The following is an 18,966-nucleotide window of genomic DNA, read 5'->3' as shown; positions in this document are numbered from 1 at the left end:
TGAAGCAATATGTTATTAAATTTAGTTTGAAGATATTTTTACACCTTTTGGGCAAGTACATGCAACCCATCCCTCAACACTGAGACCATCTATCTATAAAGGATCAGCTGCCCACGTGTTATAGGACAAGCTGAACTACAGGGATGGTGTTGGTCTCTCTAGTGTCTTCAAAAGGGAGATTTGGACAGGAAACCCAGAAATGGAGGAAGGTACAAAGCTCCAAGGTTCTCTTCCACTCTTGTGTATACCTCTGTTCAGAAAGCTTTACTTGGCTGAGGTCTTAATGCGTTAGGACATCATGTTTTCCTCTGTATTTTTGCATTGCTTCTAACAAACAATGCCCCTCTAATGAGCCTAGGCTGATTTTCTTTTCCAGACGTGACTGCCAAACCCACAGCAACGTATGTAAAAAATGTACACACACATCAAAGCAGACATATATATAAAAATATACATAAAATGGATGGAATAAGCTTTTTCTGCATAACAATAGCTGTGGTTATGCCACATAAATTTCTTCAGAGATGCGGATTTTTACTGTGGCAACTATCAGTATGCTTGACTTCTTCATATATCGCAAGCACAGATACACGTACCGGGAGGCTGTGGCAGGTAGGCCCCAATTAATTTTGATCTCTTCTTTTCATATCCCTTCTGTGTGATGTCACCTGCCAAAAAAAGAAAAGGAAAATCAATAAGATGCGGATAAAGACAGTGTCTAGCTGCTTAATGGCAGCACCATCAGCTTAGCCACCACTGCACTGTGTGTCAGTCTTGACAATTATAATGAACAAATGAAAAGCACAGTATGATTTGCTCCACCCAGAAAAAACTCATTTACGCCAGAGTCATTCTGACAAGTAAATACCCAGCCTTGATTTATTCCAGCACTGGAGTCCAGCGGCACAGAGTTTTAAAATCTTTTTGAGATGCTGTCACACAAGCTTTCAAAAGTGACAATGACCTTCATTAGGTTAATAAACAATGGATTATATAGAGTGCGTGGGCCTGTGGTGGCTGGCAAAACACAGCGCTGATTAGCATTTTCCATCATTAATGGGATTTTTCTAATCAAGCATGTAAGGCACAAAAGACTTGAAACTGCTGCTATATCATTCCTGCAATATAAATGTTCTAGCTGATTTCTAAGCAGTACTGACAGGAACAAAACCGAACAAAAACAAATCTGCCACAGATGCACTACAAAATAGTAGCATAAACACTTTGTCTGACTTTCCAATTGAATCACAAAAAAAATTTTGGAGACAACTGTTTTAATTTCTTAAATTCAGTTAATATGACCCTTCACTGTGTCTGCAGTTTCCTCAGGTAACTTTTTTTTTTTTAATGTAAGGATAAAAAAAAAGTTTTCTGTAAAAATTTCCTAAAAGAAAGTGATGGATAATTAGATATGTAGAACAAAACATATACTTTTAGTCTTGTTAGAGTTCAGGAGAGGTTTGGCACTGAAGTTGCAATAGAGTCCTGGCTCTGGAGCTCTACATCATGGTTAAAATACTTGTTCAAATATAATTCAAACAACCAGATTCTTCTTTCCAAATGTGTGGGCACAGATGCACACACATATACTTACGTATTAAATTCAATACAAGCTACTCTGGATGCTAAAAGGAGTGATAGGTTTTACAATTATAAGATTTTTGAAATGACACCATACTCCCTGCCCTTTCAATAAGCACATCTGGTATTGTGAGAGTCATCATGCCGTTAAAGTTCAGCTGCAACACTGGACTTGTGCGTGTGTAAAAGGCTGAGGGCTTAGGAGGGCAGAAACCACAAAAAGCAGTGGAGCTTTGCAAGTAATGTTCAGCTAGGTGCAGCAACGCGTGTCTGTTTGTGTACTTCCATCCCTATGTTCAGCCTTCACCTAAGGAGACCGTTGCCCAAGAGGACTGCCTACTCATTTCAGTCCTAGCCACTCTGGTAAATGGATGCTAAATTAGCACCAATATATAGATAGAGCTTCCTGTGGGTTGGTCTGAAATCAATAACTACATAAAAACATCTTCAAATGCCATTCCTCAATGAAAGACCTTTTCTTGGGGACGGTTCCAATAAGCAATAAGGAGGCAAAATTCTCCAAGCCTCTCTGCCGGTGTCCTGAGCCAACCTCTTGCCTCTTGTTAAAAAGCAGTGCTTAAAATAACACCTATCCTCTTCGCTACCATATCTCAAAGTGCTCTACAAAAGAAGTCAGCTAAAATATCTGTGTTTTTAAATGAGGAAAGTGAGAGTGAAGCACTTCAAATGATAACTGTCCCATATTTACCCAGGGAAGAGTGGCAGACTTGGCAAGAGGACCTAAGCTTTTGAAGTTCAAACCTACTGACTTCTCAAGCACATTTCTTCCCATTTTGAATACTTCTGGCATGTGTCTGAACTAGTGAAACAAGCTCCCACTACATTGTAATCATCAGCTTCTCACAAACCAGACAGTAACTATAGATATCACTTCATTAAAATGTTTTAATGAAAAAATGTGTTTATTTCTGTTTGAAAATTGTAAAATACGAACAAATTTTTCTTTTAAAGTTTTGCTAAACAAATTGCTATTAATTTCCTGTGCTCATCAATACTGAATTCTTACGCATTCCAGACACATCTTAATTTGAGTAAAAATTTGGTGTTCTTATTTTACTATTGCTCTTAAAGGAGAACCACAGCTCCCCTGTGGTATGTGCAAGTTGGCAATGCCATTTTAAATATGAAACTATTAACAACAGGTGCTTAACTATTGGTTACTCTTCCATACACATGGTAGTACGTACACATGCAAATGGATATCTCAAGGTTTATGTTATAGACATTGCTTGTGCAACCTGCACCCATTCCTGCAATATAAGTTTCCTCCACTACTTTCTAAATCTATATTGCCCTTAATGGAAAGAAATGCAGAGAACAAGCAACTTCTTTGACAGCAAAGCGGGAAAGATAAATATCAAGTGCTATCTCGTGTCAATAATAAGTTTTCATTCACATTGGTATCCAGACTCATTCTCTTGAAGTTCACCACATAAATGAATTATTCTGAGAAGAAACAATGGTGACTCCTTCCCCAGACTACTGTCTCCACCAAAAAACCACCAATAAAATGATTTTTGAGACAATTTAATATGAAAATATTTCAATTTCCATGAGTAAACAGCAAACTCATTTAGAATTACCACTAATCTTTCTATAATCATGTCCATCATTGCCATGGTAACCAAATCTAAAAAAACATGTAAAAGCAAAATATGAAATCACCAAAATTTTCATTGTAGTATCATCATCACTGTTCTGAGGTAGAAGGAAGTCAACTGTATCACGTAGTCTGGGGAAGTACTATGCTTTATTTATCAGGATTAATGGTATTTGTATTAATTTGTACTTTTTTCAGGTAGGCTGACTTCAGAATATAAAAATAACTGATTAACAATTAAAATATTACCACAACATATGCAAAAATATTGCATTTCAAAGCTATGTTGAACTCATTGTGTAAGCTCCTAATGTATACAAAGCACAGCTCACCAAAAGCTATGTGAGCCTAAACTCTGCTCTTATCATTACCATTCACTCAGTTTTTTAAACACAATATTAAGACCTTTGGTCTATGTCCTTTATTCCTTTAATTAATACAATAATTTTACAAGTATCATATGAGGAACAAACCCCATTTCAGTTAGGTCCACTAACTCATGCTCTTCCACAGTACAATATTGAATTTAGGCTCGGTTTTTGGAGAATATCAACAGGATTACATGAACTATACTTCCTTGACATGAGAATACAGGATTTATGCTACCTTTCTGTTTTTAACTAACCCTTCTTCTCTTGCGAAGCCAGCAGACTCTCAGGCCTTCGCTGCATGCCTTCAAAGTCCCTCTCCAAAGACAGAAGGGAAAAGGGTCTCAAACCACAACGGCTTTTGAGCAGACAGTACATGTTGGTTTTTCTACTTACTACATGGACAAACTCTTGAAAGCCCCTGCAAATTTAGACCTCCTTGTTGCATCACTCTCCAGCTTTCTTCTCATGACACCTGTGCCTACTTCTGTGTGGCATTTCCGAGCCATCTTGCAATGCTGCAGAGAACAGCTCTGCGAGGCAAGTCAGTGTGAGCAGGAGACAGGGCTGGCAGTGGGTTAAAGGAAAAAGGACAGGTCGTGGATGGAGGGATGATGAAAAGACTCCATCACCAAGGACATTCAGGAGCAGAAGGAGCATGTGGCTGCAGGGAGCTTTGGGGATGGGTCTGCTTGGGACAGGACACCATCACACAATGTCAGGCAGCTGAAAGGTGACACCTCTGTTCAGCAGCTCCCTGCAGCCCCCTGCTCTGTCTGCCTGTCTCCTTCCTTGGCTCTCGCCCCATCCCCTGGCCCTGGCTCTGCTCCTGAGTGCTCTGCCTTGCTCCACTACTTCTCAGCATCATCCCACAGCTGGTCCCCAGACCCTCCTCCTCCTCACGCCCTTCCTCCCAGGCTGCATTCACTGCACTGCACTCGAAGTTTTCAGCCTCCTATTTGCAACAGCATTCTCCAGGTTTTTTTCCTCTGGACATGCTGCTCTTTTCCTTCTCACCTCCACTGGTGATTTGACAGGTTCCACCACGGCAGGGCCACAGATGAATGCCCTGGAGGGTACAGCATCCAGAGGTCAGCCAGGGAGAGCAACGCAAAAGCCTGAGGGATCTGAACTCACCAACAGAATCTGACAGTGAAAAGGTAGCAAATTTTACCCTGATTTTTCCCCCATCCCTATTTCAAATTGACTGTCAAGGACTGCTGAACAACAGCCATGCAGTACACTGATCCTCTTTCCACAAAACAAGTTCACTTATTTCTAATCTTCCAGGGTCTTTTTGGGCACAAGAAGGAAAAGATGGGTTAAAAACTGGCTGGATGGCAGAGCCCAGAGAGTGGTGGTGAATGGGGCAAAGTCCAACTGGCGGCCGGTCACTAGCGGTGTTCCCCAGGGCTCAGTTCTGGGGCCGGTGCTGTTCAGTATCTTTATAGATGATCTAGATGTAGGGATCGAGTGCACCCTCAGTAAATTTGCAGATGACACCAAGCTGGGTGGGAGTGTCGATCTGCTGGAGGGTAGGAAGGCCCTACAGAGGGATCTGGACAGGTTAGATAGATGGGCCGAGACCAACGGCATGAGGTTCAACAAGAACAAGTGCCGGGTCTTACACTTTGGCCACAACAACCCCATGCAGCGCTACAGGCTGGGGGAAGAGTGGGAGGGCAACCAAGCTGGTGAAGGGTCTGGAAGGTCTGACCTAAGAGGAACGGCTGAGGGAGCTGGGGTTGTTTAGCCTGGAGAAGAGGAGGCTCAGAGGTGACCTTATTGCAGTCTACAACTACCTGAAGGGAGGTTGTAGTGGAGTGGGAGTCGGCCTCTTCTCCCAGGCAACTAGCGATAGGACAAGAGGACACAGCGTCAAGCTTCGCCAGGGGAGGTTCAGGTTGGACATCAGGAAGCATTTCTTCTCAGAAAGGGTCATTAGACATTGGAACAGGCTGCCCAGGGAGGTGGTGGAGTCACCATCTCTGGATGTGTTTAAGAAAAGACTGGACATGGCACTTAGTGCCATGGTCTAGTTGACATGGTGGTGTCAGGGCAATGGTTGGACTCGATGATCCCAGAGGTCTCTTCCAACCTGATTGATTCTGTGATTGTGTGAAATGAAAGACCATCCAGCCCTTCAAGGAAGAAGGTTACCCAGTTGAGTGAGGACAGGACCAGGGCTCTGGCACTCTGTAATCCTATTCCCATCTCTTTATTTGTGATTTCTGCCCCTGTTTCTGTAACATCCAGAGTTGCAGATAGTAATGCTCTCCTACACTGGTGCTCACAGCAAACAAGTACTTTGCAGCTATATTTAGCAAAGCCACACTGTAGTGCAAGTACATTGAACTATGCTCACCACAACTGCTATTGTTTGCATTATACCCTCTATTTTCTTTGAAAATTTACAGTATTTTCTCTTTCCTTCAACACTGTTGGATTTCTGCCTCTCTACAAAGACAACAGGGTAAAGCTTGGGGAGGTGGCTCAGAGCAACGTAACCACAGCACACAGGCTCATCACAAGGGAGGAAGGAACTCTAGGTAATGGAGAGCCCCCTGGGATACTCCACGTTGTACAAGACACTTTGAGGAGTAAGAAAGGCCCATCAATGTTGACGTCATTCCTATTATCCTATCCCCTTTCCTGGCCCCTCCATGAGTCAGCTCCATCCATTTATATGTCATGTCCTAGGTTGATCATGGAATTAAACCTTAAAATGAAAATAATAAAAAGGCACATTTTAGGTAGTGAGCAAAATACTGACTTTCTAGCGTTTCATTGAGGGGAAGGTTATTAAATATGAAAATACTTCCACATGAAAAATATTTGTACATTACCACCCTTTAAAGCTGAGAGTGGTTAGAAATGCTGGTACCATAGACAAGGTGCTGTGCTACTTTCATGAATGTAAAACACTTAAAGTCGATATAGTACAAAAGTTTCCCTTTCAACTGAAATATATATTAGCTGATCTACTGAAATATATATTAGCTGATCTATTATCACTTCCTGAATGCATATACATCCAGTCCTGATGGACTGCTACCATTATATATGAAGTAAATATATTCAAGCAAAAGGTAATTGCATTATACAGGGAAAAAAACCTAAACCAAACCCAACACAAGACAAACTTCACCAAATCTTTAATTTTTCTGGAAGATGCCAGTACTTCTTACTGACCTCCGTCTTTTAGGACACAGCACAGGTGAAAAGCTAATGATAAAACCAAGGACTACAATCACCTCATTTAGCGCGGTGAAAACTCAATTTCATGTTCAGTGATCTCGAAGCCTGACTGATGCTGCTGGTTTGCACTACACATGCATGTTTCAAAATGAAATTTCAGACTGGGACTTTGAATTACTTTAAGGCACTTATGGAAAAATCCGCACGGGAAATAATGCAATCAATAATTCCTCTCAAGCACAGACTAACAGAGAGCTCGAAGGTGAGTGCCTTTCCTTTGCCCATGATTTTCTGCCCTCTAAAGATTCAATTTTCTGTACGACTTGTTTATTGTTGATGACTCAAATTCAGTGTCAGCATCTTGGCAATAGGGATTTGAACGAAACAAAGCTCCTCATAAAGAGAGCTGTGACTCATTTGCTTCTCCCACTCATGATGCAGACAGTCTCCCTGTCTGGTCTCCCAAAAATATGCCAAAAGACAAAAGATTTCATTTTGGATAGTGCAAGTACAGAGATATCAAAACTGCACAAATATACCTCATGTAACATGTAAGTGAACACAAAAATATATATCAGGAGCCGTTTTCTTTTCCAACGTCTTTTAAAAAAGATGTTTAACCTCATCAGCAGCTTAGAAAAATACTCAGAACCATGACAAAGAAACAAATGGTAAACTGTGGCACTGGGCAGAAAAATTAATGGGATCCCACACTTTCCCTGCCAACACTACCATAAATTACAGTACTGCTCAAGTGCCTTTAAGGAGAGTATGCTGTAGCTTAAAGGTTTCAATGATAGTTTTACCCACATACAGCTGAATTCTTTTTTTTTTCCCCAAGGATACATTTTGTTCCTGTATGCTGCAAGCAAAGCAGAAAATGGCTGAATTTCAATGACAGATAAGGAAGAGTGCTCCATGTGTACTTTACAGCTTACAATGTTTTCTAAAGTGGCTTCTAATTCAGGAAAAAAATATTTAAACAGATTATGCTATTAACAGACAAGATAAACTATATTAGCACTGCTAAAATAACAGGTACAAGGTCCTTTGAATTTTAAAAGTATTCCTGTTCAAAATAAATACTTTCTTCCCATTCTTTTGACAGACAAATGAAGTACCTGTTGTATAATCTGCTAAATTCTTAGTTTTAATTCAAATTCTACATTTAAAAAAAAAAAGTGAGTGAATAGTAAATCATTTTACAGAGAAGGCATTTTTGAGTACCTCCACCTCGAATCCCAGAAGACCCCTTCATGAGTTTCCCCACTTACTTTCTGGTCTTAAAGTCTTCAGCACACTTTTCCAATACCCAAAATATGCCTGGGCTTCAAAAGAAAGAAGAAAGCAAAAAAAAAAAAACCTCCCCAAAAAAAAGAACTCCGAAACACCTAATGGAAGCCAATGAAAACAATCCTGGGGATTTTCTGACTCAGACTTTCTCCCGTTGGGCCGAGCCCGGTACCAGGGGCGGGTGCCAGCGGCGGGGCGGCGGGCCAGGAGCCCGGCGTGCTGATGGAGACCCCGCTCCTTTGAAGCCGGGGAACTGTGTGGTCCTCGGGCATCCCGGAGCTCCCCCAGGACGGAGTGTTTGTGCAGCAGTACTTTTATGGCCTGCGTTATTGTAAAGTAAACAGAGGCTGGTTGAACAGTGAAGGTTTCCATTTTCAGTGTCAAGAGTTTATTTCATTATTTAAAGCTTTAACGAACACTTTATATAATGAAAGCAATCCTTGCCATTTTTGGAATTTTATGGCTGTTAGGACCCTTCATAATGTTGTTTTCCTTCCTTTATTGCTTTATAAGGCTTATAGGGCACCCTTGAAGTGTATATCCTTTTCGCAGCTGCTGGAAGCTCATCTTTCATCTCTCTACTCGCTTTCCTGGTGCCTATGAGGCATTTGCCTGTTCTAGCTATTCTCCCTGTCTTTAACACAGACCGTGCAGAGTCAGATCTTGCTCAAGATAAAAATAAAATACAATTCTGAAATGTATGCCTAAGGAAACATTCCTGATAAATGTCATTTAATAGACAGGCTTTATATTTCAAGTTAGAAATGTTCCCTACAGAAAGATAATTACAGCAGTAATTCTACTTATCATTATTTAGAATTTACAGTTCAGAGCAAATCAGACATTTCCATAAAGAGTGTGCAGCACTGCACTGGGTACTGCACAAATTTGTGTCCCTTTTTTTTTCCCAGCCCTGAAAATGTCTTGGAAAAAAAAAACAGGAGGAGGAGGAATCTTGAAGGAGGGACATATAACAGAAGTAGGAAACCAAATCAAAAATACATTATCCAAACCAGTCTGTAAGTATACTTCGTCCTCCGGGCAGAAAAATATAGCCAGGCTTTCCAAAAGGAAAAACCTGCAATACATCTAAGTAAAACGATAAAATAAATTAATAGGGAAATTTCTTATATCTTTATTAATAGGGAATATTTCTTATATTCTCTAGGAAGCAGCCTATGAAAATAACTCTCCTGCTTGTGACCTTGTATTTTTAGCTATTTATTTTTTCACTACTTTGGCCATTACTAACTTGAATCAAAAAAAGTTCAAATGGATTAATCTTCTTGGAAGAGAATGCAAATCTTCCAAAAATCAACAGATTTCTATATCAGTTATCTGTAATTTTGCTTCCAGTAATTTGATGCACCACAGTATGACTGCAGAGCTCTGCACAAATTCCAATTCGGAATATAAACTCCTATTTTCATATGCTGGAAAAAAAATAAAAGAACAGCTTTTACCTGATATATTGCAACTTTCTCCTTTTTGATTTGGGTTCACCATAAAGGTTTTGTGTTTGAGATTAGTTACGCTAGTCAATAACAGAAGTGTTTCAGCACTATCTAAAAGCATTTTATTTTATCTTAATATGGGTTAAAGACATCACGTTGATTTAAAAAATAGGTATATAGAGCAGTTGTACTATAGTATTAGAATGCCAAAATGTCCAAATCTCTTCCCACAGTTTTTGTAAAAATAGAACCTCTTCTGGGCAAAAAAACCCCTTCATGCAAATGCTAATTTCCACAGACTTTGACAGCTGGATGCAAATGCAGAAAAGCCCAGATTTCTCAACTACCATGGGGGAAACTGAAGCAGGAATACTCCTTTTCAAACAATGAGAAGACCACTAATGGTTGTGGAAGAATATTGAGGAGCTGTAAGTAGTTGTGAACAGGGACTTGAATTACCATAATGACTATGCTGAGTGACCATAATGTCTTTAAAAATGCATCACCTGGGAGATCATTGAGCTCAATAATCTGGTCTACATTTTAGTTTTGTTACACGGCACATATGATTTTGAAGAATTAAAAAAAAAAAGTCACCATTTATGAAAGGAACACAAGTGTCTTCCATGACAATATTCACATTTTTCTGTTAAAATGATAGTGCTTACTTTTATTACGTCCAGTTAGTAAGTTACTTCCTACTACTTCTTTCAATTCAACCCCCTCCATCACAAACTCCATCACCAACAATCCAGAATCAGAAGTGCCTATTGCTTACTGATATACCCATCATCTGCTTCTGTATTTCCAACAGCTGAGGCACAAGTCTATCATGAACTCGGAGTGTCCAAGTGTGATGATGTGAACCATGCTATGTGATGCTCTAGAAAGCCTCCATACATCTATAATCTGTCTCTAGTCTCAAGAAATCAAAAAAATTAATCCTTATTTTACAGCCTGCAAATGCAATTTAAGCTGATGCTTTAAAATACATTTTGTTGACACCTTATTTGATCCAACAGCCAGATACAGTAAAACAAACAGCTATTTAAAGGCATCCACAATACATGAACTGCAATACATGTTAATAAGATCACTTCATCTTTTCTATGTAAAAAAACACATCTGAAAACTGTCGCTAGTGTAATTTCTGCATGAAACGAAGCACTGAAATTCCACTCTTAAAGATGTATTCATGTAATTTTCCCACTTTGTTCCAGAGGAACTCAAACAGCTAGATGAATTAACATCATCTGGTTACTCAACTTGATTCCAAGCGTGTTACTGAAAGAACAGAGAAGCCCAAAAGCAGCTCGCTGGTCTCCTCTTATGTGGGCAAAGTGTTTATGAAGCACTGAAAATATGCATCGTTTTATTCAAGGACTTCTATTACCCAAAGGCTGACTCAGATCCTACTCTCTTAAGCCTGCAAAACAACTCGAAAGGAAAAATAGTTGCATACCTTCAATTACCTCAAGACACAATCGATGTCCCTGTTCTCCACAGCTTTCACACTGTTTGACAATTCCACTTTTTCCCTGCTCCCAACCTCCGAAGGCTCCTAAAGGTCCGCGACATATTATAGACCTAATGTGACAGCTCATACTGATGTTAGCACACAGCAGCTGTTCTCACAGGAGGCATTACCCTCCCGTGCCTGTGAAATACGGCACTTGGAAATCTGCAAGCTTCTGCTAAGTCCGAGGCACACACTTCTGTGCAGACGGAAAATCAGATCTCCATACTCTCATCCTTCTTATTTTTCTCCATTTCCAGCTTACAACTACTCTTGATCAAGACACAGAAATTTGCTGCGGTAAGCCAGATGTGCAAACATTTTCTTTTCTTCCTCAGTTCCGAGTTCATTATTTATTTCACATGTTAATGAGGTTATTCTGTGATTTCTGTAGCCTTTTCCTTCAGATTTCAAAAATAATAAAGTATTTCAAACACAAAAGAAGCCACTGCTTTCACATCTGTGTAAAATTACAGAATCATAGAATCGTTTTGGTTGGAAAGGACCTTTAAGATCATCAAGTCCAACCGTTAACCCAGCACTGCCAAGTCCACCACTAAACCATGTCCCTAAGCACCACATTTACACGTCTTTTAAATACCTCCAGGGATGGTGACTCCACCACTTCCCTGGGCACCCTGTTCCAATGCTTGATAACCCTTTCAGTGAAGAAATTTTCCCTAATACCCAATCTAAACCTCCCCTGGTGCAACCTGAGGCCATTTCCTCTCGTCCTATCACTTGTTACCTGGGAGAAGAGGCCGACCCTCACCCTGCTACAACCTCCTTTCACGTACTTGTAGGCAGCAATAAGGTCTCCCCTGAGCCTCTTTTCCTCCATTCTCATTCTCTCCATCTCTCCGCCTCTCCATCTCTCATTCTTTCATGCAATATAGAGTTGTTTTAAAAAAGAAGCTGGAATTAAATCATAGCTATACTTAAAATAAAAGCAAGCAAACTTTTACTAAGTAGTGTTCATTTTCATCTGTGCTACAAGTCAAAACTAGCAATGCCTTTCTAACAGGCAGGTGTTAGCAAAGTCACTTCCCGTGATGATCGAGGTGAGCATTTCAGTTTGGCTTTCATGGAAAGGCCTGGGGGTTTGGAAGTAGAAGTTTTTGAGAAAGCCTATGGATGCATGTTTGTACCAATATGTCAAAACAGATACTGTTCTGCTCTTGTTCTCCAACTGTCATGAGCTGACAGGTAGCTAATTATTATCACAAATGTTTCTTAATTCACCGGTTTGCAGGAATTCCCATTGTGGCTCACTTCATTTTGTGAATCAGTAGGTAAACTGGTAAACAGACGAGCTTGAGGACCGAAGGAACACCAATAACATACCTCGCAAAAGCCATCAGTCCATTTGTTTTCACAGTTACAATACAGCTATAGTTCAGAAGCGCCAATAAAGATTACTTAACATGCAGAAAAGCAACAAGAGGCTTCACTTAATACTCTGTTATTAAGTCCTAGCTGGGAAATAGGACTAGCAGAGCCTGGGAAGGTAGCCATTTGTTAAGAAATTAAGAATGTGAGAATTAAGGCAGGATTTACAACCTCTTGTAAATATACACAAAACTGACTTTTCAGGATAATTCAGATAGCACATACACATAGATTGTTTTGGATAGAAATGCATGTGACCAGCATGCACATATCAGCTATCAGCCTCCAAACATGTACACTGAAATCCAAGATCCTCAGCCCTGCACTTGTGTCTTCAAGCATCTCTCTGGCCCCCAAATGCTGCTGATCTGAGCAGACAACTGTCCACTTAAACCTGACAGAGTCACGGATGAAGTATCAGCTGAAGTTGTACCTTTGCTTGCTGTCCTACACAAGCAGATCCATACATCCAAACAGACCTCCTCTGACTGTAAGTCCACACAAGCAAAGGTGGTTTTATTTTCTTCTGCTTATTTCTTATCCAGATTTGATATTTTATTCATTCCTCTCTTCTTCTTTCCAGTGGCCTCTGATGCCATAAGGCTGTGCCACAACCACATTTTCAGTGATCTTCATTCTTTTCTGCCTCGCAAATAATCAGCTGCTCAGCTCTGCTTCAGGTCAGGGGTGTCCACATCCAGGTGTCCACACACTACTTGAGCACTGCCTGGCCACACTCAGAACCAATGACTCTAGAGCTGCATTGCAAAGGTCTTTATTCACCCCTTAGCTGTCTAACGCTCACACGGCCTATCATCTTTTTTTAATTTACCTTTATTAATCATCTGCAATCTCAGATACTGCTCATCCTAACATCCTCATGGATCAGCTGCTGTCCAGCTACGGCCTTCCACGGCCGAGGCTGACATCAGACCTGGCAACTTCTCCCTTCCGCACACAGTCTGGAAGTTTCGCCGTCTGGCAGCCACAGGAATGCCTCGCTGTTTTCATCTGATGTCACCACTACTGTATGATTTCTTATTGTGGTAGCACTGCAAAGGTTATCTTCCCCATCTGAACATCCCAGTTTTCACTACAATCTTCATTTTTATCATTCAAACATGGACAGCACAACTAGAATCAGATGCTTTCATTAACTAAAATGTGATTTCTACCCTATTTATATAATTAAAATAGTGAGAGGCATCTGAAAACCTGTACGTGTAAGATGGGAAGATAGAGCACCTTTGTGTCTTCCAGAAAACATACAATGGCTTTTGCCATTTCTCTAATAACGTCATGCTTTGGATGTCTGGAGAGGTAGTTATTAATTTTTATGGCTGGAAGAGTGTAAGAAACACAGGAATGATCACACTGGATGTCAGAAACAGAGGAATGGTCACACTGGATCCCTTCCAATGCTCTTCCATGTCTTTCAGCACCCAGTTAGAGGACAGAGTAAGGTAAAAAGTTTGAAACAGAAAATGTAAATCATCTATGCTCCTCCTCCTCACAGTGTCATTCAATCAAAAGCTATTAGAGACTCACCTAAACCTCAGAGCACGACATTGCAAAAACCTTCTGGGATTCACTGCTACAGCTCAGAGTACCTTTTGCTGCCCAAATAAAGCTGGAATCCCGTTTTGAATCTTGCTGAAGGCTTGGCTGAAGTCTTGGCCTCAGTAACTTTCAGTGATGAATTAATTCCACAACGTAATTACACTTGGTGTGAATTTGCCAACTTTTAAGTTAATTAAATATCCTCCTACCCTCTGCCATGAAAAGTTCATGACATACCTTCTCTGCAGCATTCATTATTTGACACACTTTTGCCAGTTCCTCCTCGTTTGGCTCCTTGCAAGGTAATTATTTCCAGATTTTCAACACACTTTAGATACAGATTTTTCCCATGCCGTTCATCATTCTCACCCCACTATCACACCAACAGGCCAGTTTCCCCACGGGTAAGGAGAGCCAGTGGGTAGCACAGGGAGATGCACTCGGCACGATGCTCCAGCCCAGGGTTTCCCAGTGCTCCCAGTCCACAGCTCCCAGCTGCCAGCCCTGCCCGCTTACCCCAACTACCGACACCCATGTTCACATCTCTCTTCTGACCTGTTTCCATCTAAAAAACTCTAAATACAAACCTTTATCCCAGAGTGAGTTTTCACAACATATTATCAGCTCCCAAAAGCAGAGACTAGCAACATTTAACTGAGAAAACTTGACAGATCTGATTTTATAGTAAGGGTAAGACTCAGGCGGTCCAAGGCTAGAGGTTTAAAAGAAAAATAAAAATTATTCATCCTGACACACAGATCCCATGCTTGGAGTATTTCATACATCCGAATAAAAACAAATCTTCTCCTTTAAAATTTATAATATTACATGTATTATTAATTCTATATTACATATTCTTATATATTAATAAAAGCTTTCCTTACGATGCTTGCAATTTTAGTACTATCAATCATTATGCTGTCATTGGGACTGAGTTTTTCTGTTGGTCGGTTGTTTTTTTTCTGCTTTATACTTCCCCCTCTGTTTTCCTTGGCTGTCTAGTTCGGACTTTGAAGGGCTCTGATGTAAAAACCACTTTCTCTTTAGGACGGCATAACTTATTTGTTTTTTTTCAGTCACACATTGCGCTACCTCAAAACGCTCTCTGAACTGAAGCAGAGTGGTTTGAACATCCACTTCAGTCTAAACCTATCATCTCATCTGGTAATATTAAAACCAGAAGAATAAGAGGGTTGAAGAGATTGCAAAGACAAAGACATATTTTTGCTTCCTCAAAGTTAGAAAGAAGACTTCAGCTAATAAAAGAGAGAATCCCTTTTCCCCTTGTTTCTTGTTAGGATTCTGTTCCAAATCTTTCAACAACAAAAATAACATTGCATGCACCACACTCTTACTAACCCCTTCCCTACAATGTCTCTCCAAAAAGCGGTTAATGTAGCGGCTAATGTATAAATATTTCTAAATATCTTAGTATTTAAATCTGATAAGCACATAGAGTTTCCTTTTCTTTATTTCTCTGAAATGCAATACACATATATATATTAAAAATGTATATAATGCAGGGGCCTGAAACTAGAGAGGCTCGAGGGCTGAAACTAGAGAGAGCAATGTAGCAGTCCAAAACAGACCAACAGCACATCTTCTCCCCAGTGGCTATCAATTTATTTCTTATTTAAGAAGCTGGAAGAAACAATCCCAGAACAGTTTCCATTTAAATCTAAAAAGCAATGAAGCCAAGCCTCTACACCTAAAATATTTACTGGTTTCTTTAGACATGGCTACTCCTATACAAGAGTTCTGCACAAATATAGGATTACTGTAAAAACCTCAAATGCAAATGTTGCATTAATGAGCACCAATGTGAAATTAGTACCCATTGCAGTGAACTGGAGGAATAAATTCCTGAACTCTCTGAAGTCCTTCATTTTTCAACTTGCATTTGCATTGGTATTTAAGTATTTGTCTTATGTCAAGGTTTCTGAGATTTATTTTGTACAGAATTATGCTACAACATGTAATCACTAACCCTTTGGATTCGTAAATGCTGAAAGGGCTCAAAATACGAGAGGACACTAAAGCTGCAACTAGGATTGTGATTACGTGTATACTGCAGCCATGTCCAGGCAAGACGGGCTGATGCCCTGAAAAATTTGGGCGAATTCAGGAGTGGCTCTGTAGGTATCTTCACCTACCAGCGGGCTACTGCTGGTAATAGCTGACTAAAGGAAGGAGCATGGACAACAAGGATACAAGTCTAAAATTTAAAAAAAATATATATTGACTACAATGTTTTTATTAGGTTGAGTTCCCACCTGCCAAAAGAGCTTCTGTAAAGCTAACAGCTCCTAGAAACAAGCACTGAAATGTCATTCTGTTAAATTATATTAATTTACAAAACTGAGACTCTGACTTCTTCAGACCGAGAAACCATCACGGCTTAGTGCTGACCTGTTCTGTAGTTTCAGGTGCACTGTCAGAGCCATACCAGGTCACACAGAGCCTGGAAGAGCACTGTTCTCTGCGGCTTCTAAGTACCACTGTAATATAAATAATGCATAATAACAACCAGCACATTTGTACCTCCACTATGAAAAAACATTTGCCCTGAGTTTTGTAAATCAGGCTGTGTATACATTTTTACTCTTTAACCTTTGCAAGCTGTATGTCAAACAGCCCCTTTAAAAATCACAAGTTTTTGCAAAGTCAGGCACTGCATAATGGCTTCTTTCAGAAGTTACACTCTGCATACATATGTATGAAGGAATCACAGAAAAAAAAAAAGCAGCTCACCTTATTTGTCTTTTGGTCACCTAATCAAAAAGGTGATTGGATTCATTTTTACCATATCAATGAAGTCACTGGAGAGCAATCTCAACTTTTCTCCCATGCGACAGATGAATGACCTTCGCCATGGACTCAACGTAATGAAAGACAAGCCCACATTTCTTCCAGGCCATGGTTCACTTCTGCTTGTGTAAGTAGGGAATACCAGATGTACTGCAGTAGCGTTCGCTCTCTTTCCACTCTTGGAGTATATCAAGAGGCCTACTTAATTTCTTTCTACTATAAGCACAGGAGATCGGGAGGAGACCAGCCAGGGAAAGAGGTGAGATAAGAAGGATGTTTGCTATGCGTGATTACAAGGAGATACAACAGGGTATCCTTCATTTCCCAAGGGAAATCACTGCCATAATGCAGTCAAAGTATTTAACGCTACATGTGAAGATTAGAGGGTGGGACACAGGCCTTAGTTAAAATACATAAAACCCAAATGTGCATCCCTGAAATTCAACTCAGTAATTTTGTTGACCGCAGAGTATCACAGATCTGTCCCGAGCCTCACTACCGCCTTCCCTCCTCCAAAATGCTGTTTAATACTTTCCTTGTCATTTTATGAATTCTCTTTCCCCTAAGAGTCAATTCAATGCACTTTCCTCAGGACTGGAACAGAGTGCCCTCACAACTTCAGAGAGTCCTCTCTTCTTGACCTTGTTTCTTTGCCCTAAAGAAAACGTCACTGCTTGCTTTGATCTCAGAATTTGCCAAGTCACTGATGGAGCCTCCCCTGGGGCTCAGTGATTACACAGGAGCTGGGCTTCCACATCCAAGCCCGCAGGCAGGCACTGCTTTCAACCACGAGGTCTCCACACAAAGCTGAACCTCAGCGACCTGACTGCCTTGTGACCCTTTCTCCCCTTCATCTGTCCTCCTAAAGCAGGAACCTTGGCAGTTCTCTCCCCTCGTGCAGCAACTGCAGGGCACGGCCAATCCACTGCTGAATCTTCAGAGATGGATTCACCAGGTATTGCTCCCATTCAGTGCGTCTGCACAGTTCCCAGCCAATCTCCCAGCTGGTAAATCCCAGAAAGATCGTCAGGTGAGCAGGCTGCTTATTTACCTGGCTACCCCACAAACGCAGGACTAACAGAATCTGTCAAAACTTGGGCTGCAGCCTCCTGCAAAGCTGTGGGCTGCATTGGCTGAGAATAATGGGAAGTAATGGAATTGAAATATATATATATCCTGTTACATATTTATTTTATATAAAAATCGATAAATAATTAATAATAAATTAATACATTATTTATAATGAATGGAAATAAGTAAAATAATAATGGAAAGTCTCTGTTACAGTTGTCATAGAGAAAGACTAAAATATGGAGCCATACTAAACTTAACTTAAAAACCAAACAAAACTACCTTATGTTCTAGGACAGTGAGGAAAGGGGGGACAGGGGGAACCTAGATGTAACCTTGGCACCCAAATGACATTTAAACCACCTATACAGCTCCTCCTTTTAACCTCAAACTGTTCTCTTTCAGCTACAGAGACAACCTTCAGCCTACTCCCGCCGTACTCCAGGCAGTGCTGAGCCGGCCAATGTGAAAGACATTGAGAGCAGAACTCTGCTGCCGCTCCCTTCTTAAACTTAAAAGCAAGACACAAGGATGAAGTCTTTGGTTCTGGCTGAGAAAAATGAGCTGCATGGGTACAGAGTTCAGGAGAGAGATGGACTGTACACCTGTGAACCTCAGCAAACAATACTTCTCTTTGGTTCATGCAAATTCAAGAGGTTGCAAAGCTTCAATAACGGTGTTACATTGGACAATGTGGAGGCAAGCTGTGTTCTCATTTAGTATCACATTTCTTCTTCTTTCAGCTACAGCCTCTGTTTCTTGCAAGCAGCCATCCCAGTACTGACTCAAAAAAAAAAGCCTCTGAAAGCTCAGTTTTCTGCATACTGTTGTGTAGTTACTTGTGTCTGTAATTTGCTCTCACAGAAATAACTGCTAATGTGCTTGAAATATGTGACAATTTTGTGATGTGAATGAGTTTTCCAATGTAAATCTCTCTATACAATTTGTATGCTATTCTTCCTAAAAACTAGAAACTACTACTGCATTCTAGTTCCAGTTCCAGAACAAATACCGAGATTTACGCTCCAAATTTTAGCATGGCGTGACTCAAGGGAACTGCTCTAACTTCCCCTCCTGACTTCACTAACAACAGAAGTCGTCTCTCCA

The 18,966-nt window shown here is 40.5% G+C and overlaps 1 protein-coding gene across 5 annotated transcripts in view; it reads right to left on the bottom strand.

The window, feature by feature from the left end:
* DIP2C (disco interacting protein 2 homolog C) overlaps positions 1-18,966 on the bottom strand; it is a 334,890-nt gene that overhangs the window by 156,579 nt on the left and 159,345 nt on the right. For all 5 annotated transcript variants that reach the window (XM_068404523.1, XM_068404525.1, XM_068404524.1 and 2 more), the window contains exon 2: positions 597-668. In XM_068404523.1, coding sequence (XP_068260624.1) covers positions 597-668 — 72 coding nt within the window. The remainder of the gene's footprint in view (positions 1-596; positions 669-18,966) is intronic.

The sequence above is a fragment of the Nyctibius grandis genome, chromosome 7, assembly GCF_013368605.1.
Source record: "Nyctibius grandis isolate bNycGra1 chromosome 7, bNycGra1.pri, whole genome shotgun sequence".
NCBI lineage: Eukaryota > Metazoa > Chordata > Aves > Nyctibiiformes > Nyctibiidae > Nyctibius > Nyctibius grandis.
The sequence above is the reverse complement of the archived record's forward strand: the minus strand, read 5'-3'. Positions and strand labels throughout refer to the sequence as shown.